Source organism: Pempheris klunzingeri, chromosome 16 (assembly GCF_042242105.1).
Source record: "Pempheris klunzingeri isolate RE-2024b chromosome 16, fPemKlu1.hap1, whole genome shotgun sequence".
Classification (NCBI taxonomy): Eukaryota; Metazoa; Chordata; class Actinopteri; order Acropomatiformes; family Pempheridae; genus Pempheris; species Pempheris klunzingeri.
The window spans coordinates 13,839,812-13,864,392 of NC_092027.1; the positions used below are offsets into that span (position 1 = coordinate 13,839,812).

General features: G+C 43.6%; 3 protein-coding genes across 3 annotated transcripts; 1 reads left to right on the top strand and 2 right to left on the bottom strand.

Annotated features, from left to right (window-relative positions):
• Window positions 1-3,986: 3,986 nt before the first annotated feature.
• smarcc1b (SWI/SNF related BAF chromatin remodeling complex subunit C1b) lies at window positions 3,987-14,118 on the bottom strand. Its single transcript, XM_070846411.1, has 28 exons — window positions 13,884-14,118; window positions 13,430-13,549; window positions 12,959-13,044; window positions 12,792-12,873; window positions 12,612-12,704; window positions 12,356-12,425; window positions 12,188-12,257; window positions 12,025-12,100; window positions 11,312-11,437; window positions 11,028-11,110; window positions 10,829-10,935; window positions 10,664-10,723; window positions 10,551-10,579; window positions 8,918-9,033; window positions 8,741-8,812; window positions 8,528-8,641; window positions 8,073-8,226; window positions 7,825-7,935; window positions 7,631-7,690; window positions 7,210-7,468; window positions 7,020-7,091; window positions 6,871-6,917; window positions 6,658-6,766; window positions 6,413-6,558; window positions 5,003-5,137; window positions 4,732-4,864; window positions 4,404-4,508; window positions 3,987-4,305 (listed from the first exon to the last, which is right to left on the bottom strand). Exons 1-28 carry the CDS (start codon window positions 14,058-14,060, stop codon window positions 4,253-4,255), a joined length of 2,865 nt encoding a protein of 954 aa, XP_070702512.1. The 5' UTR covers window positions 14,061-14,118; the 3' UTR covers window positions 3,987-4,252.
• A 267-nt stretch (window positions 14,119-14,385) lies between these two features.
• aste1b (asteroid homolog 1b) lies at window positions 14,386-19,325 on the top strand. Its single transcript, XM_070846221.1, has 7 exons — window positions 14,386-14,403; window positions 14,758-15,014; window positions 16,030-16,296; window positions 16,411-17,393; window positions 17,535-17,766; window positions 17,881-18,073; window positions 18,390-19,325. Exons 2-7 carry the CDS (start codon window positions 14,777-14,779, stop codon window positions 18,739-18,741), a joined length of 2,265 nt encoding a protein of 754 aa, XP_070702322.1. The 5' UTR covers window positions 14,386-14,403; window positions 14,758-14,776; the 3' UTR covers window positions 18,742-19,325.
• klhl7 (kelch-like family member 7) lies at window positions 19,324-24,336 on the bottom strand. The gene is made up of 12 exons (XM_070846222.1): window positions 24,179-24,336; window positions 23,990-24,092; window positions 23,508-23,601; window positions 23,156-23,280; window positions 22,783-22,958; window positions 22,364-22,538; window positions 22,072-22,214; window positions 21,546-21,786; window positions 21,148-21,349; window positions 20,556-20,653; window positions 20,253-20,436; window positions 19,324-19,980 (listed from the first exon to the last, which is right to left on the bottom strand). Exons 1-12 carry the CDS (start codon window positions 24,305-24,307, stop codon window positions 19,815-19,817), a joined length of 1,836 nt encoding a protein of 611 aa, XP_070702323.1. The 5' UTR covers window positions 24,308-24,336; the 3' UTR covers window positions 19,324-19,814.
• Between the last annotated feature and the right edge of the window lie 245 nt (window positions 24,337-24,581).

Below are 24,581 nucleotides of genomic sequence, written 5' to 3' on the forward strand. Positions count from 1 at the left end.
GGATGTTCAAACAAACAAGTCAATTTTCTCATGAGGTACAATGTTTGATTTAATAATGGTTGCATAATTTTAGTGTTGTAATGTAATGTTATTTCGTGTTGTAATTTAAAATGAATTAAAGCTGCAAGCAGCGTTGGAGGGCCCTCGCACCTCCGTTGCGTGCGGCGGCTCCGTCCTGTTGCTGGACTCCAACCCTTCCACGCGATAAAACAGGGATTTTACCGAACAGAACATCAGTGCTTCTCTTCTACAGCTGACTCAATCAGTGAGTTTGTTTATGTCATTGTGTTACTTCGATGCTTGTAATGGTTAGTTTGGATCCAAAGAAATATTTATGTAGCACACAACAACACACACATACTAACCGAATGAGGCAGCAGCAGAGCAGCAGCTTCCTGTGTTCTGTGTGGTAAAATCCCTGTTTTAGTGAATGTAGTCTGGTGTGTGTGCAGAGAGCGATATAACGGCTGTTTGTGGTTAAACCAAAAGGATCTTCCAGGTCTCTCTCTGTAGGGATCCTTTCCATGATGCTGTCACACACTTAGAATAACACTCTGAGCCTGTCAGTGGATCAAACAAGCACTTTTAGTGGACCTACTGTGATCAGGTGCAGTTGGCAGTCGACTGAGGCAAACTGGACCAATTTTTTTCATTAAAGTTCCACTTTAATGTCTGACTGAGCTGCAGTGAAACGAGGAAAGCTTCAGTGTGACTGCAGGATTAGTTGGTTCTGTCATGAGGAAACCAGCTGGAGGTTCCTGCAGGGAGACTCTGACCCATGTGACGATGTGACACCTCATCGCTTCACACCGTCGCATACTAAGAGCAGAAGATGGGCCGCATGTGTCGTACATCCTGATCACACACCTGAACACAACACAAGCTGATTTGTAACGCTGCAGTAGGAAATATTACATTATAATTCTGGTTGAAATAACCCATTTTGTCACTACAATATTTATTTGAAGGTTTCCTTTAAAAACAAATGTGTCTGAGTGCTGTTCCCTTTGTGTTTAGATTTTTTTTGGCCTGTAAATGCACCAGTGATAATATCTAATTATATGAAAACACACTTTGTCCGTGACTACTCAATTTAAAAGAAGAGCTGGAGCTGGAGGCAGGACGTGGTTAGCCTAGCTTAGCATAAAGAGTGGAAGCAGGGGGAAACAGCCAGCCTGGATCTGTCCAGAGTTCAAAAACACACCTGTGAACACCTCTTAAACTCATAGACGAAAACACGTTGTGTCTGGGTTGAGTGTGAACACAAACAGAAATGTAAAAATAACACAGTGGTTTCAGGGTGAGTTACGTGCTGGAGTGACCTCATCTCACTCTTGGAGAGAAAGCTAAATAGCACATTTCTGAAAATGTTGAACTGTTTCTTCATGCTACAATTAGACAATTAAATTAAAATGACATGTCATTTTATTATATGATACATATTATAATGTTATAATATATATATATTTATGTGCAACATTAAATCAGATCAGATCAGCTGATACTCAGTAAACAGTCCTTGATTGTATCCCAGTATGATATGAACAGTAAGACACCAGTCTGAAGAGTTCTGAACGATGCTCTACAGAGGAACAACTACACAGGAAATCAATATTTAATTTCTAATTTAAGTTTTTATTTCAAATTATTTCAGATTTTTTGTTTGTTTGTTTTTTGTATGTTGGATAAACCGGAGCACCCGGAGAAAACCAGTTTAAACACAGAGGAACAGATCAGATCCTGACAGACGGATCGCTCCCGTCTGTAAATCGCCAAAAATGCGTGAAAAATCCAATACAGCCTGTCCGTCCTTGGGAGCTGGATCTCTCCTTCACTGTGGTGCTCCCGGAGGTTTCTCTTTTCCCACTGGGTTTTTTGAGTTTTTCCTTCCCGAAGAAGGAGGGTCATAAAGATCCACCGGACTGATCCATTGGCCTCATCGACTGCTGGACTCTTTATTAGATTGTTTGTTCGCTTACACTTGTTTATTTCAGTGAACTTTGTAAAGCACTATGAGACACTCTGTTGTGATATTGGGCTATACAAATAAAATTGAATTGAAAATTGAATTGAATATGGCCGACTTCCTGTTGGGTTGAGGTCATCGCTCCAAGAGACTTTTTGTGTTAGTCCTGAAGAGATACATGAACCCACCGAATTTCGTACATGTACATAAAACGCAGTTCCGGGGCTGAGTTTAGGTGGCACTACAGAGCCATTTTGTCACACCCATTTGCGAAACCTGTGAAATACGTAATTTTTCACCACAACTGAATTTTCTGCAAACTTTCATGACTTTTTGTGCATGTTTAGGCCCCCAAAAATGCAATTCATTTGCCTAAAAAAGAAGAAGAAGAATAATTCCTTGCATTTCAACTATGTTTTTGGCCCCCTGGTCTCCTGGTTTTTTTCATTTCACGTATTTTTTCGAGGCCTACCTGCTCGAGGCCTATGAGGTCCGTACACCTCTTGGTTCTTGGGTACTGGCCCGTTTCCTCCCTTGCACATTTTTCCCCCACGCAGTTTCAATAGGGTCCTCGCACCGCTTAGTGCTCGGGCCCTAATTAGCAGTGTTTGAGGCCATCAGCTGTGTGATGCTGCACATGGCCACAGGGTTTCTTTGCTGACATACTGAGCTCACAATGAGAGTGCTGATGTTCATTCAGCAAGTATAATGTTTAACCTGCGTATCCATCATCAGGTCAAATACGAAAATATGATTATCAAAGATATAATACAGTCAAGCCAGGGAGGAACATTGTCTGTCCCAAATGTCATGGCATAAATAATATCACATGCAGTCATGCTGCTCTGAGTGAGTACAGATTCTGACTGATTCTCACTCCCTTTTTAGGGCATCTTTGAATTTTATGGAATTTTCTTTGGTGAGTTTGTCAATAACCACCCCTGGTTTGTTGATTATAATTGGAATTGTGGCTGTGGCAGCCATAGCAGCAGTGTTAGTGCACGCTCATCTTGGTAAGTAATTCAACAATCGCTCCAGAGGTCTGTTTTGTCAGAATAACACAAGTAAACTGCATTATGTTTAAATGCTAATTGTAATAATATCAGTTAGTGTCAGTGTTTTTCCTTCTTTTTTGCAGAAAAGCGACTGACAAGTTAATTCATCAAATCACTGATGGAGGGACAACACTGCAATAAAAGCAAAGATGGCAGACTCACTGATTACTCTTCCTGTTTTTCCGGAGTTAACCAAGGCAGTTATTGGAATGATCGCACTGGATGCCACTGATCTGATCAAAATGCAATCTAAGATAGCATGTGTTTCTGTAAGACACACGGTTTCTCATACTTGGCTATGTGTTACTGAAGGGGAACCAGGAATCAGCTGACAAGAAGAAAAGTGGATAACCAGAAGCTTTAGAGAATGCAAAGACAAGGAACATATTTTAGTTATTATTCCCTCACTTTGTTTAAACACGCCACACAATGTGTCTTAGAGAAGTGCCACATATGTAATTTGCTTTTATAAAACTTGAATGAACACGTATGATGTTATTGAAAACAAAAATGAATGCAACTGGATTCCCTCACTGTGCTTAATGAATGGGCAATTAGTCCAAACTTTTTGTACATTCAGTGCACAAGAGGGACACAGGGAAATGAAAAGTAATGTTATTGTTGTTGTATAGCTGCTGGGTACTTGGAAATGTTCCATGAGCACACATGCACAAACACACTAATGCTTGTCTTTCTGTAGTTGTGAGGGCACTCATTACTAAAATACACTCTCTAGCCCCTTAGCCTAAGCTGAACTGAAGTCTAAACTTGACCTTAAAACCAAGTTTTAACCCTCAAATGCCTCTTTGAAGTTGTGAGGATCAGGCAAATTGTCCTCACGATGCCGGAATGTCCTCACAACAATGGTTTAAACCCAACATTTGTTCTCATAACTATATAAAGAAGTGTTTGTGCACACACACACATACGTGTAAGACTAGAACAAACGATAAATTCAGTTTCATGTAAAACAACTTTAATGAGCTGAGTTCAATCTTCAGATTTCTCAACTCCGGCATCAGAGCACAAATATTTCACAGATGTAAGACGGACTGAGCCGTTGACCAAATACACATCAACTGTGTGTTTATGCGTTTGTGTGTCTGTCAGTCTATAAACATGTGACTTCTGAAGAGTTAGACCTGAACATTTATGCCAGTGTTACATTTTGATGTGTGTCTGCTCCCGGTTGAAGGAGGATTCATGTACTTGTCTTGTTTGTCTGGTCAGTTCAGCTGTGACTGGACGCTGGAGGAGCTATCCCATCAGGCTGTGAGGACGGATCTGACGTAGTGACAGAGGAAGTTAGTGTCTTCACACCCACAGAATTAGACTCAAAATAGAACAACACTGTATTTAGAATCAATAATAAAAATACTCACACATGCCATTGGGAGCTCCAGAGTGTCGAGGGGCCATCGCCTGGGCAGTTCCTCCCGCAGGCATCATCCGGTTGGGCACGGATTGGCCTGAAGGAGCAGGCAGGGCTGAAATGTAATGAGAAAATTACTGATGTTAAGCATTGGAACAGACAATAATTTAACAGATGTGAATTAATAGCTGGGTAACACTGGATGCATTCTACTGTTAAAACATGTGGGCCTGTTGTGTCTTTAAAGGGCCAATCTGATTTGTTAGTGTCTCATTTCTTGGAGGGTGTCTGTTTCTGGTTTTGTATGTGTGTGTGTGCGCGCCTGTATGTGGTCAGACCTGAATGCTGCACTGTGTATCCCGACTGCCCCTGCTGCTCCCTCTGCTGGCGAACCTTCATCTCTGCTTGTTTCAGCTGCTCTGTGTGGAAAGTCTGTCTCTCTGACAGAAGCTGCTGCCGCTGCTGCTCCAGCTACATGATAAAAACACACACATACACACATATACACACGTTTGCACAAACAGGTGTCTAACTAGATAATAGAGCATTTTGGTTCACTGTTGCTCTCTTCACTTGGTTTGGGCTATAGCTGAAGTTACGTTCACTCACAGCCTCTTTTTCACGGTCCATGATGGTCTCCAGCTCCTCAAAATGTCTCAGCTTGATCTCCAGCTTCTTCATCTGGGTCTCCACCAGCAGAGCCACCAGGGACTTGATCTTCCTCTCTTCTACTGCCGCCAAGTGCTGCAAACACATGAGGCAAAAACCGAGGAAGTTAGAGGTGGATGAAGTTAGAAGAGAAGAGACACCATACATGAGTGGGGAGCTGGGCGGTGAGCGCATGTAACAGTTAAGAGGGAATGAAATGAGAAAGGTAGTGGAGGTAAAGATAAAAGAAAACACTGAGGTAGAAGAGAAAAAGATAAGTGGCGAGAGGAGGGTGGAATAAATCAGGTGTGACAGAACATGACAAGGAGGGAAGGTGAAGATAAATGAAGAGAGTGAATGGAAGAAAACTACCAAATCAATCAGCAGCATCCAGCGGTGGGACACCGATTGATAACTAACTACCCATCATGGGTAAGTGCTCGTGCTGCCAAAGGTTTATATTATTGGTAAAGCTATCTTTATCACAGCAGCTGGCCATGTTTTTGAACATCTAAAAGATTGAAGACAAGGAGCAACAGCTAGCATAGTTCTGTCCAAAGCTAACAAATCTTTGAATAACACAACATATCTCATTTTGTTTAATAATAAACAAAATAATAAAAAATGATCAAAACAAAATCCAACGAGTAAAAATGACAAGTGACAAATGACAGTAGTTTACATCTTCTCATGTAACTCTCAGCTAGAAAAGAAATACGTTTATTTCCCAAAATGTTCTCAGCATGGTAGCCATTTTCAACATTTACTTTCCTCACAGTATTTTATTACCAGGCGTATTGAGGCCAAAACACATTTGGAAACAAAGATGACTGAAAGCCAAACTCTAACCACTGATATGCGTGTCCATATTTCAGATTGGATTATTAGTCATTATATTATCTGTTGGCAAACTCAAGGAAATTCCTTGTTACTGCATCTGATTTGGAAAATAGCTAAAAATGTGTTAGCCAAAGCCAGCTAACGTGCACTCACAAAGTAATGAATAACTGAGCAGCCACTTCTGTACACAGCTACAACTTGTATATGTTTGTGTTGAGACTGAACAAGATGTAACACCTCAATGAGTTACCACAAAAGAAACACAAATTTGGAATCAAACCCAACTTACAGGACCATTTATTTTCATTCTTTTTCACTCTGATTTCAGTTTCTAATCTAATACCATAAATCCTTCTTATGCTCAATTAAATGACTCATGTTTTAAAGTGATCACCAAGACAGTGCCTGTCTTGGTTGCTAGGAGCCCTGTGACACAGCTGGGAAAAAAAGCCCTTTTTTTAAAATGACAACCATTTCTTCACTTTAGGTTTCTGCGATTGGCCTGTTTTGAATTGGAAGGGCGGGCTTTACCTTGGCCTTTGTGGCAGCTGAGGCCAGAGCAGCTGCCGCTGCCACGGAAACGCTGCCCTCCACCAGGTCCTGCTCCATCACTCCCCTCTCATCTCCGTCTCCCTCCTGTCGCCCAACGCTCTCCTCGTCCTCTACCCTTCCTGAATCTGAGACAACATTTCTTTCATGTAGACAGACATGCACATTTACACGCATAAAATAATGCTATAAAGCAATAAACACATATACTGAACATATTTACGTACCATCTCTCTCATCTGCAAGTGTGTTTTCAGCGTTTTCTCTTTTGACTCGTACTCCCACCACTTTGGCACCACTGGGTTCCACCTTGAGCCCGTATGTCCTTAAAGGGACCTTAGGCAGATCCAAAAGTGCACACACAAACACACTTAAGATAAGCCACAGAAATCAGTAACACATAAAATATAAGTCGCTCAAAGCTCTTATTGCTGTTTCACCTGATGGGGGGTGGAGTTTGTCTCAATTTTTTCTGCATCCAATGATTCTGAAGGACAGAGGGAAACAGAATAAAAGATGCATTGTAGACAGCTTGGAGAAATAGATTGATCTGTGTAAGATTATGTGCACATGAATATTACAGTTGTACCTGTTTTGTCGGGCTGGTTGGACGTTTCAGAGATCTTATCCACCGACTCCTCCTGCACTCGGGAGAACTCCTCTGAAGACAAAGATTTGGAATTATTACATACATACAGTAATTGGATATACCATCTCAGAACCACACCAAAACCTAGACTACACAAAGAAAATCAACAGTCCCTCCTCAGTCCTCTCACCCAGAGCTGCCTTAGCTGCCGAAGATGCCACCCGTGGGTCCACCACGGATGCCAGGAAGGCCACAGTGCTCATGACGGGGTTTTCTGATTGGCTGAAAGGCACGGGTTGGTACGCCAGAGGGCCAAGGGAGGCCGAGGAGTCTTCTAGGTAAGGGTCTTCTATCGGCAGACGAAGGAAGTGGAGGATGCACTCGTCCTGTGTTCTGGAGCCTACGTGCTCAGATACTTTATTCCAGTCGTCTCTGTAGACCTCTAAGGCCTGAGAGAGATACAGGCGAGAGACAAAGACCAAAAAACAGACACACAGGCAGGGCTGAGGACAAGTTGCAAAACATCAGGGCTTATGTAAAAGATCAGGAGGGCAATGAGTCATGTGTAAGATTTATGACAGAAAGCCAGAAACATAACTGGGTTGTCTTACCTCTAATAGCAAGAGCGTCTCTTGCTCTGTCCATTCCCTCCCTGCACTCGCTCCTTTGGTCTGAGACAGATGTCTAATTTTAGATTAATTCTGGTAACCACTTTACACTTAATTGTAAAAAATGTTAAAACAACAGACTTATATATAAATAAATATATCAGCAAATGAACATAAAATGAGTTACAGTGTGAGACCTTAGGGTGTTTCTTGGTGTAGATGTCAGAGCGCAGACCAAAATTTTGGCAGTCTGAAGGCTTCTCTCTGCTCTTTTCTGGGAAGTACAACATGTGCTGCGAGGCTGACACCTACAAGGGTGAGAGTTTACCGGGAGGCATTTCAGATTATACAACGTCTGTTTCAAATGCATCTTACACGTGTAGAGCTGTCGTCATGTACTGTGTGCGTGTGTGTGTGTGTGTATGTATGTGTATGTGTATTTTACCTGCAGGGGTTTGTGTTGTAGGGGGGCCAGCCCGGACGGTGTGTCAGCCAGTACATTGAAATGAGGCGTGGGTGGGGGTCCCATGGGGAGGGGCCTGCTCTCTGCATCCACCTGGTAGTTAATCAAACCCCACTGCTCCAAAAATGCATGAACCCTGGATGCAAAAAACATTTTTCTACTTATTCACTTGTATTTCAGCTGTAAAATTACCTCCACAAATGGAAATAAGTAAAATATACAGACAAAACAACATGTGCCATGTGGGACTGTAATTAAACATAAAAGTTGCTTTAGAACTGCAGACCCATTAAGTACACAAACCGCATGCTCCTTCCCAACATTAACAGATTCAATTTGTTAAAAGACTCATATTTCAGAACACCCACACACTACACCCAATTTAGCAGATGCAACAGACAATGCACGGCAGAAAACACCCACACAATAAATTATACCTCATGACAGCACAGACGTCTCCTGTGAGGTTGCGCCTGCAGGACGTTGAGCTGAGGTATTCCTGGGGGTTGAGCCGGTATGTGTCGATCATGAAGTTACGGTATGCCAGGAAGCTGCAGTGTGCGGTAAAGATCATGATTTTAGTGACCCCCATCTCCATCATCTGATAAGGCTTGAATAATAAAGAGTGTCTGAGTGTCTGCAGTACTCACATTTCTGGAGATTTGGACTTGTTTTTTCCATTGAAGAATTCAGGCAACGCACGTTTCTCTATCGAGTGGATGCTGGAATACATGGAGAGAAAGGTTATTAGGGGTTAGGTAATAAAGTTGGGAGTTTGGAGTAATAGTCAGTGTCACAAGTATGTACATCTATGTGCATTTATTTACCTGTTGTAATTGAACCAAGATGTGTAGCTTGGTATTATGATATGATGGGTTTGTTCTGTGATGCTGTCCTCTCCCTCTGACAGGCGAGGTATGTCCGCTCTCCCATCCTCATCTTCCTGTACACACACGCACACACAGAGTAAATGTAATGGATAGGTGGTATAGTATACACCAACAGCCCATACACACATGGGAGTTATTGGGGTACTTTGTTTAGTGCTGCTATGGTAGAGGGGACTAAACTCCTGCCATACTGTGCCATTTTCCAGGCCAAGGATCTGCATCTGTGACCAGATGGAAGCAGTGTGAAGAATGGGCAGGCAGAGGGGGTGGCTGGTGTGCTGATGTGTCATGTTGTGTGCTCTGCATGTAATGGCTTTGCTTTGAGGTCTAAGAGGTTGGGAGTGGGGAGGCAAATCATTTTGGAGGTGTTGTGTGTGATGTGCACGGATTTGCTTTGATTGGAGGCAGCTAAAACGGTGAAGAAACAGGGGCAACAGTAGCAGAAAATGGGTTAAATGATCCTTCTTTAGAGCAACAACTGAAGGTGAGGGGCAGCAGAAAGTGCTTTGAGTCTGTGGATGGTTGAGAATCTTTGTTGGCGGCGTTTGTGGATATCAGTGGTGTGTTGTTCAAAGCTCAGTTTATTGTCCAGGAAGAGTACGAGGACTCCATCATCAGCAGTTTCATTACCGATGCAGGTGGTTCGTGGGTGGATTTGTGGGCTGTGCAGTGCGAGCTCGAATCATTAATGAGCAGTTCTTGTGTCTTTGCCACATTCACCTGCAGGTAATTGTTCATGCACCACTGTGTGACGGGGAAGATGGAGAGGAAGAGGCTCAGACACAGCCTTGTGGGGCTTCTGTGTTTGTGATAGAGGTTGAGGATAATATAGTACCCCACTATAACGGTTTGTGGTTTTCTCACTCAGAGAGTTGTATACCCAGTGGTCAAATTGTGGTCTGACAATTGGAAGGATGATGTTAAGCAACAGTTTTTCCAGGCATTTCATAATTATTGAAGCCAGTGCATTTGGCCAGTAATGGTTTAGTTCTGAGGTGCGGAGTTTCTTGGGCATCGGTATGACAGTGGATGTTTTCCTTAGGGTGGGCAGTGAAGTGGTCCTGTAAGATTCCCAGATGATGATGAGTGAGAGCTCCATGTCTTTGGGCATCCGTGCCTGGATGCCATCTAGCCCCAGAGCCTTGTCTGGTTTTCACTCTAGCAGTTTTTTTCCTTTAGGGAGCAGTAATAGTTCCTCATATTCCTCAGGGCAGTTGATGGTGCCAAACCATGTATAGAAGATGTGTAAGTCTTCAGCAAATAAGGTCAGTTATTGCAGATAACTTGGGTTTTGGGTCATAATCAATAAGTGTTCCTACTTCTGAAGGGCTTGTTTAGTGTCCATGGTGCTGATATTCCTGTTCAAGTTTCCATTTGTATTTGAATTAGGCCTCGATGATATTCTTCTGTACTTTGAGTGATTTGGAGTGAAACTGAATCCTTCTGTTGAAAGTTTTTCCCTTAAACTGTGATTGATGTGGTGTGTGGTGAAAGGTAATAGCACTTTTACTTCCCTGAAACAAAGATAGTAATTGACCCAGACTAGTAAGTAAAATAACTTCATATTTACCCTTCCTGGGAAATCATCCTCCTGTTCATCTGAAAACAAGAAGTAAAGGAAGGGTGAAAAAGTGCATACCCACAAATAACACTACTAACTCATTAGCACGCTTGCAAACCTACCCAGATCAGCCATGGTCCCTCCTTTGACAGGAGTATTCTCACTGTCCTTCTTCAGGTTGACTACAAGAGAGGGAGACTTAGTGAAAATGGTGTAGGGAAGAAATGCTACTTCACTGAACACTTCTGTGTGGCAGTTTTTTAGTCACTGTTTTACTGGTGTTTTACCATTCTTGGGAAGTATAACCTCCTCCATGTTAGGAACAGGGGTAGGGTCCTCCATGTCTTTGGTCAAGTCCTCTTCTGGCTCTTCCTCCTGTTGTCCACGCCTTCTCCTGTGCACACACACAAAACAAAAATGCTGTGACCGCACACTGAATTGCAAAACCAAGAGCATGCCATCCTGTTTAGTTAAAACAGTTCTTACCCCTTCTTTCCTTTCTTTCTGCCTTCAGAGGACGGAGGAGAGGGTGAGCGTCTTCTCTTTTTAGAAGGGGTGGATTTGGAGTCCTGCAACAGAGGGTAGAAGGTGAAAAACTAAGAAAACAAGAGTGTAAGTACAATTAACATATATCACAGATTGACAGTCTTCATATTTTGAAAATGTAATGGTTGACAAGTCTACCCACATTTCCCACCAGAAAACTGTGAGATCTGAGCATTAATGATTGATATTTCCCTTCACAAGCCCGCCAACAGTTTCACACAAACCTGGTCGTCCCAGAGGTGAATACGCTGACGGAGAATGACTGGTACATTCCTCTCATCCACACAATAGTCTTCCTCATTCATCCACTCGTTGAAAACATCTGTGTCCAGAGCCCAGCCAGCATGGACCTGGAGTGAGCGCACAGACACACACGCACGCACGCGCACGCGCACACACACACACACACACACACGCGCACACGCACGCACACACACACACACACACACACACACACACACACACACACACACACACACACACACACACACACACACACACACACACACACACACACACACACACACAAATGAGTATTAATGTGGTGCATGCTGGTGTATCTTATCAAGTGACCAAAATGAACACAATCCAGGTCATACTATCAAATGCAGATAAAATTTACTTGGCAGACAAATCAATAGGTATCTCAAGTTACCTGTCACCTTAAAAAAGCCTCCATTACTTATATACAGTCTCTGGTCTGTTTCTGTTCTAAAACTTTGTCCCTGCTGACTACCATCACTGCTCTAACTGTGAGCAAACTAAAGAAAAACACTGCTCTGTAGTACCTACTAATGAATGTATTCTCATGCTGTGACATGTAAACTATTGATGTACAGATTGATATAGTAAATGCAGCAGAAAACAGTGCCATGTATTTACATAGAGTGGTCTAGCACTTTGGGTTGTTTATTTGTATGCGTGTTGCTGTACTAACCCGCCACGGCTTTTCCAAGTGTGGTGGTTCTTCAACCTCTCCTTCAACATCACTTGAAGACAGCCAACTGTCATAACTGTTGAAAAGTGTCAACAGACATATTAGGTGAGTATTCTCTTTGCGTATGAGCATCTGTGTGTGTATGTGTGTGCTTGTGCATTACCTGTCTGGGTGCATGCCCCAGTGTACCAAGACATGTTTGTCTTTCTGCATGACAGGGCGCATCCATTCATCTGAAAATAGATGTATGAACATTTTTTTACAAAGCTAAACACATACCAGATATTTAAGAAAATGAAAAACACGCATACATGCACAAACTTAGACTGACCTTCCTCTTTAGAAGCAGGTGAGGGGTAGATGTGGTGACTGGCAAGTGTTCGGTCCTCAGTGAGTGTACCCTGTGGGAGGGAAAACTGTGACCCAATTGTATAGCACGATCACAGCTACACTGGGTTTCATATTCCTTTTTCTTTTTAAACAGCTAGACCTGTCTCAGAATATTTTCACCTACTGACATCTTCTCATCTGTCAATCCATATCACCCTATGTTCACTCATCTTTAACTCTCTTTTGCAGCACTATACCTGATGTTTGATGATAATATCCGTAAGTCTGCTAGACAGCTCCTGATCCACAGTTGGATCCAGATATACCACAGGAAGTGACATGCAGTTGTTCTGTAGACAAACACAGGTATAAGGTCATCAGTGGTGCATACTTGGTGGCTTGATATGTATGTGTATTTCTATGCGTGTCTATGTCACCTGGATGAGAGCTCTTTCAATAGCACCAAACATCTCAACATTCCTTTCAGTTCTTGATGGATTCTGCAAGTCAAACCTCCGCCTGTAGAAGGAGAGAGGTGATGAGAGACAATAGGAAGCATTCTACGATGAAAAAGCACCGGAAGCACCAGAGGTCTGAAACTCACCAGCCTTGCTCAGCCTTGAACTTGTAGGCAGTGCCAAGAATATGGCACATCCCACCTCCTGGCCGCAGGTCCAGGAAGCAATGTGCCTACAGAGAAATTGTAAAAACAATCTGTTTTGTTGTTTGTTTGTCTTTAACCCATTTTGCCAGATTTTCTGTCACCTTACTCTGTCCTCTTACACTGAGGACCATAATTCTAAGTACATGTCAAGACAGGGTAACTGCAGTACTGCATTTACAGCATTATAAAATGTCAAACAAATAGATCTATCCTAGTACCAGTACATTTCTTTACTTTTTGTCATACACTTATGTAGTTATATTGACCCCTGTAAAAACACAGTAAGACTAAATAAACGTAAATAACATAGATATTGAAAATTCCTTACAACAAAAGGATCGGACATCCCAAATTGAGAATACTCTGTGTTATGGCAGTTTTTAAAAGAAAGACAGTGAGAGACAGACTCACAGGCAGTTTGGTGAGAGAAGGACTGGTAGCTTGTCTGCCGAAGGCATCCTCTTGAAACTGAAGGAGCTGCAGGGTCACTGCAGCCAGAGCCTGACACGAGGGAGCATCCACCAACACATACTGACACACACACACAAATATATTTTTAAATGAATATGAAGAGGAGTGTATTTCATCATGATGCAACCTATAACCTGGCGTTACTGCTTTTACCGATAGTCTCGCCAACTCAACTGTTGTACGTGGTCTGATTAACCTCTACGAGTGGGCTACATTTACACTTGTATTTCTATTTCAAATAGATACAGCACTCCTTAACTTCATCACACAAATCTTCCCTGCCAGTGTAAACGTAACGTTATCCAGTATCAGACGTTTGTTTACAGTCTGAGCCATTGGACTCACTAGCAGGGGGCGGCTAGCTTGTTAGCTAGCTTCGCAGCCAGCTAACTACCTTTTTGTAGTGCTTCCCGACCCACTGTCGCACCACCTCCAGCTGGGCTAAAGTATCCGGACTCTCCCAGAACCTAGCGGACGGACTGCTGTCTTTTTTCCGGTGTACGGATATTCCGGAGCTGGCTTGGCTTGTCCCGGGAATCCCGAGGTTTGTTCCTCCGGACATTGTGGCCATAATAAAATGAGATTAATCTCAAACGGGAGAACAAAACTGGCTAGCGCGCTCACTAGCCTTAGCGTTCTCGCGCTCTCTCGCGAGATGCAGCGCGATTGTTGCAGTTCGGCATAAAAGTTTTCTATTTTTTAGTCTTTAACTGTGTTTCATTTTCGCGTGTTTTTTTTAATTTAACTGTGTGGTTTTTTGATTCAGTAATAAATGCCCATAATATCACAAAGTATATTTTTATGCACAACGTAATACACGCCTTTGTTACAGACCAGGACTTTTATTTTGAAATATAACATTATAAGGAAGTAACTGCGCAAGACATGTAAACAGAAATAAAGTACAGCGACTGGTTAGTAGCAACACATGTGTTGTTAATGCTCTAATTCTGAACTGCCTGTTTGAACTGTGCTTAAAATACAGCCAAATCACGTGCCTTGGGTTTACATTAATTGTTCTTGTTGCAGTAGTTTCCGTTTGTCATATTTTTCCAATAGAAAGTCATAGTGTCCCGTCCAGCCCCTCGACTGACTGTCTACTCAGCGAGTTTGTTGTGTTTCTCTTCCGTCGCCTTCTATAATTATATATCTGCAGATGCTCTGACTCACACACCCACAGACCAGCCAGCCACTATGAACTACTCTGCGTGGCAGTGAAAGACCAGCACCCTAGTAAGTAACTCATTCATCTTCTCACTTCTCACTAGTTCCAGGCCCTGAGGACCTATGGGTGTGCAGGGTCTGACCACCTATGTGGAGGGGAACAGACACTTCCTCCAAGACGTGAAGTTCAGGGACAGTCGCCTGGTCATTGATGGCTGCAGTCTGTACTTCCGCCTCTACTTTAACCACGGTTTGGACCAGCAGCATGGAGGGGACTATGGTGCTTTCGCTTACCTGCTCACTCAGTTCCTCTCAGCATTGGCAGCCTGTAACATCCAGCCGTATGTGGTACTGGATGGAGGTAAGGATGTTGCTGCTTTGTTTTTCAACTTCTTCCGATTTATGATGTTAATGTTTCCAAGTATGTATATTTGGTCCCAAGTTTTATTTATATATATGTATACACATAATTTAAGTACCACTGTGAGAGACAGACAGCAGAGACAGATCCAAACCAAGTACAAGCTCGGTGACCACAAGCTGAACATCGAAAAAAGGAAGGACACAAAAAAAAATCACTTCCTCCTGAAATGGAAATAAGAAGAACCATTAAACAAATTCACCTCTGTAATCTCAGATTTCATAGAGCTCTATGAGCATAATGTTACATGGCCTACTCCTTGGAGAAGGAGACAGGACAGATCTTGCTGTCTAATATGTATCAACATGCCATAACCTAAGGGACAGTGTATGAGCGCACACATACACACATGCAGACACACACACATAATGTGATTAGAGGATATAGATAGAGGATATGTTATAGATAGTCTATATATAGTGTAATTAACCAATCAATTTTAAATGTCATAATAATGATCACAATATTGTATATTGTTCAAAGTATATCTCGCCCATTTAAAAATTGTCAATGTTCCTATAAAAAAAACACACATAAACTGTAACGAGGGATGTTAATAATTAATCGTACAAGAATTCTGAATGAACTGATACTGTCAGTTAAAAAATATTAGTATTACTGATGGAGTTTTTGTGCAAAGTATGCAAACAATAGTGCTAACCTACAATACTGCAATACTTTTGCAGTCTGAGTCCCTCACTTATTCAAACGTCACTGTTCAGGAGAGTGGAGGTGGATCTGTTGGCCTCACAGTGGAGAGGGGGCATAGATCCACATTATGCCCTCTACCTCATGTATTTATTTCAGCTCATGTGTTAATTATCACTGTAGTTTCGCTCAACCTTTTAACCGTTTATCAGTCAGAATTCTTAGTGTTGGTTAAACTGTTAGTTGTTTACATCAGTAACTTTATCACCCATAAACATTTAATTCTCCTTTTTTTCTGTGGTTATAGGGATTGACCCCAGTGATAAGAAGTTTCCAACTCTGCGTCAGCGTCTGCAGGCCAAGATAAGGGAAGCGGACAGTCTCTCTCATGGCCGCAACGGCTCTGTTCTCCCTGTCCTCACAAGAGATGTCTTCATTCAGGTCCTCATCCAAAGAGGAGTCCCACTGGTCCAGTGCCCAGCTGAGGCTGACTGGGAAATTGCATGTTTGGCCCACCAGTGGAACTGCCCAGTTCTGACCAATGACAGTGATTTTTACATCTTTGACCTGCCAGGTGTGGGTAGCGGCAGGATTTTTCCAACTATACTTTAACAAGGACTTCAGACTTATCTTGTTTGATTTTGCTATTGTTTTTACATATTTTTATGTGTTATGTTTTCTATCTCAGGTGGTTACCTGCCACTGCGTTTTTTTCAGTGGACCAACCTCAACGGTAAAGCCTCTCACCGCTACATCCCGGCTCGCTGCTACACCACTAGCAGGTTGTGCCACTGGTTTAGGAACATGAACAGAGAGTTGCTACCCTTATGTGCCGTCCTGACCGGCAATGACTATGGCGCTCCAAAAGATGCTGAAACACTGCTAGCTCTGTTAGATGTGAGCAGATCAGGTGGTGGCAAGGGTAAAGGTAGAACACCCGCTTCCCGCATTGAGGGCCTTCTCCTGTGGCTGTCCTCTTTTCCAAGTCCGTTGGAGGCCCTGGAGGAAGTGAGCAGGTTAATGGGGGAGGAAGGCAGAGATGGAGGCGGCAGGGGCAAGAGAGGACAGAAGGATGGGCTCAGTTCACAGCTGTGGGCGGGTATGCAGGAGTACCACATCACCCCTCAGAGCTCTCTGGCTCGCTGGTTCTCTGGATGTAAGGCAGCTCCTGGAGGGTGGACCTCTGGGTTCACACAGCTGCCAGAGTGCCTGTCGCTGGCTGCAGCGCAGGGACTGTTGGCTCCCTTGGTGGTAGATGCTCTGGTGATGCGCAGGGTCCTGCTCATCCCACAGGTGGAGAACAGCAAGCTAGCCAGCAGCCACTGTAGTGCCAGAGCCATACGTCAGGCTGTATATGGGATATTGCTTCAAGCACAGGATAAAAGGGTACAAGAAAACATCAGCCAGGGTGGGAGAGGGAGGCGGGGAAGGGGGCGGGGAGGTGGTCAGGATGGTGGAGGCAGGGGTCAGGGGATCAATTTACCCACACATCAGAGCATAAATGTAGGATTTACCGTCGAACAAGCAGCAGGTGCAGCTAGAGTACAAGCTCAGGGTGCCAGTGACCCAGTGAGTGTGGAGGAGTACGACCGTCTGGATCTGAACTTGAAGAAGAACCAAGTAGAGGCAAATCCACCCAGAACCCCTCTACGTCTAGATATGCTCAGCCAGGTAAACACGACAGCAAATGTGATTTATGTTTTTACTCCAATAGCAACAATTATATTATTTGGAATTATTTATAGTTTTTAAAGAGGATTTGTTCATGTGATTTGGATACATTTCCCAATGTTGTCTTTTAATTTCATTCAGGCTCCTGCAGCAGTACGTCTGGGTGTCCTGTTAGAAGTCTTGGGGGTGAAGGAGTCTGACCTGGCTCCTATTCCTCTCCACCTGAGGCTGGCTGTAGCAGTGACAGGCTTCTGGCTGCGAGAGGCCACACCAACACCCTCACAGCACCAGCTCCAGGCTTTGGTGCTGGGCATGGTTTACGGAGAGCTGTCCTGGAACAACCAGCCTGGAGCTACCCACCACCAACACGTCGGTTAGTCCTGTCAGATCTTTTGTATTGTTCTACAAAGTTACAAACACTAACATGGGTCTCGATAACAAGGCAAACAGTCATCTATCCTCAATGATCTGCTGTGTATCACCCTAGTGCCCCATCTTAACTGGGCTGCAGAGCACAATGTGTGGGCCGGGCTGGATCGACAGCGTGCGAGGCCAGGGGAGAGACGTGGCTTGGATGTCGGAGTGGCTCACAGTTTCAGCCAATGGCAAGCCTGCCTCTGGAGTGCTCTGTGTCTCAATGGGCTATTGCTGCTGCCACTGCCTGAACACCACCTATCATGGTAAGGCACAGGGACATGAAAGAGGGGAGGTAATGCACACATTTGATCGTCAGTTTAGTAGTAGTGAAAAATGCACATCACACTTTGTCACAGACACCATCTAACAGTTCATTAGAATGTTCAGACATTCACTTTACCATCATATAAAACAGAGAATAAAAAATATCCACATTTTAGAGTCTGAAGCCAGCAAATGTTTTCACTTAATAATTGTCTTAAACATCATTTCTATGACAGTTAGTTAGTTTTATTTAATAATTTCTAAATACATCTGCAGATATTTCCATGGGTTAGTGAAAGAATATGTGTGTTTCAGGTTGTACAGCGGTACGTTGGTGCACGGCCTCCTCAGGTATCTGAAAGGGGGCCGAGCTGCTGAATCGCTCTTAGCAGGGGGCTCCTTGTCTGGACAGCTCTACTCCTCCCTGCTGGCCGCCGTGAGACAGTGCAGCTCCAAAACCCATCCCTCCTCTTCAGCAGCAGGGAGGATGAAGAGAGGCAGAGGCCGGGGAAGAGGAGGAGGGAGAGGAGGAAGAGGTGGTGGTGGTGGTGGGAGAGGGAGAGGGAGAGGGAGAGGAGCAAGAGGAGGGGAAAGATTGACTGAGGAGATAAACAACAGGTTTACTCTCCTGATGAGTGAGGAAGAGTTTGATGATGATGACGATTGATGAGGAGGCAGAGAAAGACGAGCTGATCGATAAAAAGCACTTCCTAGGGGCCAAATGTGGGAGGACATTCCAGTGTTTTATTAAACACACTCAGGGAATGCTACAAACTATAACTCTTAATGTTTTCCACTGAGCTTTTACCTTTTATAATTGTATTGCACTTATTTCATCTTCCTCAGACATATTTACCGCCCATCAAATCAAGTGATGCCAATACATCAACCATCACTTTTCTCATACCACATGCTTGCCATAATGTTGCAGATCTATAAGAGACTTGGTTCAAGTCACTGTAATTAATGCGGTTTTATTCTGTATCATCAACACAATATTTAAACACTGAATGTAGCAATGTCTTATTTTATGCCATTGACCAGAAAGTTGTATGGCAGCTAATGTCATCTTAATGAGCAACTTATGAAATCTTGTCATCTTAATATTTGCCTTATTGAATATGGTGCTCGAGTTTACTCTTCTTTCTACATCAAAAAATAGAAATCAAACTCGGACACATTTTTCATTATTGCATTCAGCTTGTTTTTACTTGTAACCACATATGGCTAAGAATAAAATGTTTACTAATTCTCTGTAAAGTCATCTTTAAGTTACAGCACGTCACCAAAGCACTCTAAATAAACACAAACACACACACACATGTTACAAAGACCTCTAAAATAAGGGCAAAGACATTAAAAAATAAAAGTTCTCAGCCACTTTTCTTTTTTTTTTGAGTTTTTGATTTTTTTTCAAAACCAGTCTGAGAATCCAATCTAACAACCCCCTCTCGTTAAAAAAAGTCTTGGCTTAAACATGAATTTGTGGATAGTGTCCCACTGGCACTTTAACGTTAGGATCTACAATCCTGGCACAGCTAAAAGTTAAAGCGAAATTTGACTGCTAGACATAAAAGAACATAAACAGTCTGCTGCCAAAATACACAGGTGAATATTGACATTAATATGAGCTGTCGGGCACTGGTGAGTCAGGCCTGCCCTACTGTAAATCAGCTCCATAGTCGGTCACAACTGTCACCAGACTCCACAAATTAAAATACACCCAATTTTCATCTTGTCCTATGAGGATGACGAGGTTGGTGCAGATGAAGAGGAAGTGGATGCAGCGTGCGAATGAGAGTCTATGAGGTCCATGTCTTCATCTTCGTTTACCCCACACGTGTCAACCACGCAGATCAGGCAGCTGGTGACGGGAAACGCTCGCACCTTGTTGCAAGTCACCCACCTGACAGCACAGAGGAAAACTGATTTAGAGACGGCATCGAACAGGAAAATGTTTGGTTATGGTGGGGTTAGTAGATTCGGGGTTTAAACAAGCTATAAAAAAAAAAAAAAATCTACATTTTTTGTATTGACCAAAGAAACAAACAAACAGATTTCAGGCAATGGTTAGATCCACACACAGTCTTCATACGCTGCCTTCATATCTGTGACAACATCAGCAATGTCCATTTATTCATTTGTTTTATTTTAGTGATATTTAATGAAGAGACCAACCTGTCAGTATCAGTGTGGTACTCCAGGACATGTCCGAGCCGTCCCACACCTTGGAACCCTGCCAGCACATAGATAACCTCACCGACCGCCGCACACTTCACTGTTACGCCTCGCCACGGCATCGGTGAAGCAGCACGCCACTCATTACTTGCAATGTCGTAGTACTCCACTGAGTCCAGTCCGCCTTGAAAAAAACCAAAACCAAACTGTATTTGGTGTACTGCTACTGTATTCTTTTGTATTAATGTAATACAATGAGTCATCATCACTGTACTGGTTATAGTAAGATCAGTTTTTTTGTACCCAGTGCCCCTTGCCCTCCAACAGCATAGATCCTGTTATTGACCACTGCCAGCCCATGGTTCTTCCTGGCTTCTTTCATCCCACACAACTCCCTCCACCTGAGGACAGAAAGATGGAAACAGAGAGAGACACGGGATCAAGGAGGGAATCTGCTACAGCAGTAAAATTATGTGACAGAAATTTATAGCAGTGCATCACAGCATTACACGATTTAACACTTATGCGTGTATGTGCATATGATCACGGTCAGGTAAACACGCTTGACCTTTATGTTGCCGAAACTCTCTCTGCTCCTTTGTAGAGAAATATCCATGACCTCTTGGTCAAAGCCTTTCACAACCCATTGGATGAAATGAAAATACTTCTCGTCAAAGAAAACATTAATCTAATATCCCAAAATGTTTTGGTCATAGACAATTTTAATCGAGTAACACTGATGTGGATATACAGACTAATAATCAATAAAGAAATTTTCTCACATTATCTTTGCATTTGCTACTGTTGCAAGCCAGTACGTGCTAATAAGGCAACAATCTCTCTCACAGCACTCTTTGGGTTGTGCGGTTCTCAGCTGTATGTTTCTGTAACTCACTGTTGTGTGTTGGGGTCGTAAACCTCACAGTTGTTGAGGATCCTGCCAGACACATTATTGCCCACCGTTCCTCCGCAGACGTAGATCAGCCCGTTGGCTTCCACTGAGCCATGGCTGCAGCGGGCCATCAGCATGCTGGTTTTCACCTGCCACGACTCTGTTCTTGTGTCGTAGCATTCGAAAAGGTCAAGGGCAGAGCTGCCTGCAGACACAAACACAGAGTACAGAATACCATGACTAAATGCTTTCAGAAGTGGGATGTCTTTCCCCATGATCATCGGCGTAATTTTACCTTCTTTCCTAAACCAAAAAGACATGTAAATCTTAACCATCTTGTACAAGCACTCCAAAAATCACTGACTCCCCCAAATCCGCCAGTTCCACCACCCTGTACTCACCCACTTCTGACCCCCCGGATGTGTAGATCTTGCCCTGGGCGGCGCAGGCAGCCAGGCTGTCGCGAGGCGTGGGCGGACCCAGCTTGGAGTACCAGCTGTCCTTCAGGACGTTGTAGCAGTCCATGCGCTTGATGGGGAAGAGCTGTGAGCCACCCAGGATGTAGACCACATTGTCCCAGAAGACAGCGGTGGCGTCCCGTCGCTTCTCAAAGGGGCAGCGGATGTCTGTCCAACTGGAATCCTGCATGGAAAGCCAGACTGACACGTAAACGCTGGAAAATATTTCAATGGACCTAATTATACAAAACAATGGGTATAATGTTTGTTTCTGCAACAGCTGAACCAATTAATTTGAATTCTAGTGTCAGAAACACTGTAGAGCCCAAGAGGTCAAATAATGTTTCCAACTGAAACCAATAATTGGAGTTCTGAAGTTTCACACTTAAATATTGAACAAGATTATATATGTATACAACATCAATTCTCTTCACTGCTCCTGTTGGTAAAATGTGTTACATATTGGTACCTTGGGGTTGAAGTAGCGGCAGGACTGAGGCTGGGAGCCTCCAAACAGAGCGATGCGGTAGTCGTGCTTCTTGCGTCGCGGTCGGCTGCTCTCACCCAGATCCTCCCGATCCTCCAGGGACAGCAGGTGGTAGCGCATCCCACCTGCCACAAAGGCACAGGTTGCCCTATTTTTGCTTTGTGTGTGCTGGAGCTCAACCCAGCAGACCTTGGCACTAAAGCAGTTCAAACATGAACTTGCTCTCATGAGTCTACATCTGTGTGCATGTGTTTCTCCCACCCCTCCTACTCACTGATGACCATCTTGAGGCACTGTGGGTTGTCCTGGATGAGGGGCTCAGCCTGCACCGTCTTCGACAGGAAGGTTTTAGAGACCAGAGGAAAGCGAACGCATCCCAACACCTCCACCATGTACTGTTGTCTGTTACACACGTCGTACTTCAGCCAGCGCACTGCCGCATCATAAATCTAAACACATGCAAAAACAAAACATATGCAGAAACCGAAGCGGCTCTGTTACTACCACCACTGTTGCTGGCTCGGAGGAGGAACAAAAATGACCCGCAATTCTGTCTAAGTCGGGGAGGAATAACGGCGCAAAATTCCCACCTTGAAAGGGCTGTATAAAAGAGGCTTTAGTTTCTATGATCATCTGACAAAATATCACACAAAAGAGATGAAAAATATGGTCAAAGACTGTGTGCATGTGTACCTGGGCCTCAGCACGGACAGTGAGTTTGTCCTGGTGCAGCAGATGTGTGAGCTGTGTGACGTCCAGTTGCAGGAACTCATCTAATTTATAAACTTCTGTGAAGTGGAGCTGGAAGAAGTCCTCTGCTGCTGCCTTCAGCTCAGGACAGTCCATACAGTCTGACAGAGCAGAAATACCTGCAGGAAAGGACAAGGATCAGTCAGTCAAAATAGCTGCATGATCAAGAGGCCTGGCCGAAACACATGAGGGGGAAAATAACTTTAATATCTAAATACACCAAAGTAATTCATTAGGATTAAAGCTCAATTAAGGGCTCAGCAAATTGTGTGGTAACAACAAGTGAGAAAAACCTTGATTGTATTTCTGTTCTTACCGAGGCAGTTAGTGGCATCAATTTGTCCTTTGAGGAATTCCACACACATTCTCTTCACAGGCTCAATCTGGTACTGGTTGGCTGCATCCAGCAACGACTGGACATTACTGCTGTTCACCGAGATCCTGGCGCACACACACACACATACATACATACACACTTTACTGTTCAAGAGGTTTTTCAGACAGAAATCAGATCAAAATAACACAAGGGTGGTCTAATCTTCTGTAAAGTTTAGCAGCTTTTCTACGCAATTATGATTCACTTCAGAAGGCCGAGTTGCTCTGTATGACTCTAAATGACCACTTCCATATGTCACGATTTATACACTATTTGTGCACAAGACTCTTACCGAGCTGTGTAGATAAATTCGATCAACAGCTCAATGATTTCAGGCTCCGCGCTCCTCAGCTCCACCTCATGTGACATCGACTCCATCATTCTGGCTGGAGGCGAGGAAAAAGAGATAAAACATACCGCAACACGTGGCAGCATGAAATGTTTTTCCTGTTGTGCTTGGCAACATTTTGAGGAGCACTGCATAGTTTGTAATGTCTAATGGTTTACAAAATTAATAATCTCTTACACATTTTGCTTTGTATTACGTTATAGATGCCCTTTGCTTCTTATTCAATGTTCAATACTAAAACAGTACTTTACCACGAAAGGAGCTTTTTTATAGTCATTTTGCAACACATCTTTGCATCTGTGACCGAAATCTAATGTTCTATTAGAAATCACACTGCCCATATTGCAGCAGAAGTGATTTTCTCGCTATTGTAGTCCACCTAGGCTCAATGCACATGATTATTGCGTTTTTATGTCCAGACTTACTAGTGAACATGAGGCTGAAGAAGTGGCTGGCAGCAGCCAACACTACTCTGTGGGCAGGGAAGTGTTTCCCCTGAACCACCAGGGTCACATCACAGAGCGTGCCCTGAAGGAAACACACAGAGAGTATCAGGACACAGGGACACAGGGACACACACACTCCTTTTGAGTCGTGTTTTCTCTCACACACACCTGTTTCCTCAGGTTGTTCATGACTCCCATGATGCTCGACAGCTGCCTGTACTCCTCTTTGGTGGCACACTTCCTCTCGCTCTTCTTTTTAGAGCCTGGCGCCTTTTCCGGAGAGGCCACCCCCGTCATGTTAGCCCGGTTGACGTTAATTTGCTCGGGTAAATCAAACTACAACAACAACAACACTCAGCACCGCTGTGGCCGCAGTGCGCAGCTGCAGCCTCTTTGTTGTAGCTCGGCAACTGACAGCTTTGCTTGCTAGCAGCCAGCAGCTTGTTGTGATTTTATGAATTAAAAAAGCCACCAGCTTGATGGCATCTTCGCCCTGAAAACGGGTACAGAGAAACTAACGAAGATAAACTTGCTGTCAGGAGCGGAAATGGTAATAAAACGAGTTAACGTT

What these genes read in the sequence shown, in the direction of transcription:
- klhl7 (XM_070846222.1), bottom strand. Translation starts at nt 24,307, where the DNA reads ATGACGGGGGTGGCCTCTCCGGAAAAGGCGCCAGGCTCTAAAAAGAAG. An exon ending in TGATGCCACTAACTGCCTCG is followed by an intron (nt 22,959 to 23,155) that starts GTAAGAACAGAA and finishes CCTTTCCTGCAG; the next exon opens with GTATTTCTGCTCTGTCAGAC. An exon ending in CTGTCCGTGCTGAGGCCCAG is followed by an intron (nt 22,539 to 22,782) that starts GTACACATGCAC and finishes GCATGTGTTTAG; the next exon opens with ATTTATGATGCGGCAGTGCG.
- aste1b (XM_070846221.1), top strand. Translation starts at nt 14,777, where the DNA reads ATGGGTGTGCAGGGTCTGACCACCTATGTGGAGGGGAACAGACACTTC. An exon ending in GTCTAGATATGCTCAGCCAG is followed by an intron (nt 17,394 to 17,534) that starts GTAAACACGACA and finishes AATTTCATTCAG; the next exon opens with GCTCCTGCAGCAGTACGTCT. An exon ending in TACCCACCACCAACACGTCG is followed by an intron (nt 17,767 to 17,880) that starts GTTAGTCCTGTC and finishes GTATCACCCTAG; the next exon opens with TGCCCCATCTTAACTGGGCT.
- smarcc1b (XM_070846411.1), bottom strand. Translation starts at nt 14,060, where the DNA reads ATGGCCACAATGTCCGGAGGAACAAACCTCGGGATTCCCGGGACAAGC. An exon ending in ACTTGGAAAAGCCGTGGCGG is followed by an intron (nt 11,438 to 12,024) that starts GTTAGTACAGCA and finishes CGCTCACTCCAG; the next exon opens with GTCCATGCTGGCTGGGCTCT. An exon ending in CAAACTCCACCCCCCATCAG is followed by an intron (nt 6,767 to 6,870) that starts GTGAAACAGCAA and finishes GATCTGCCTAAG; the next exon opens with GTCCCTTTAAGGACATACGG.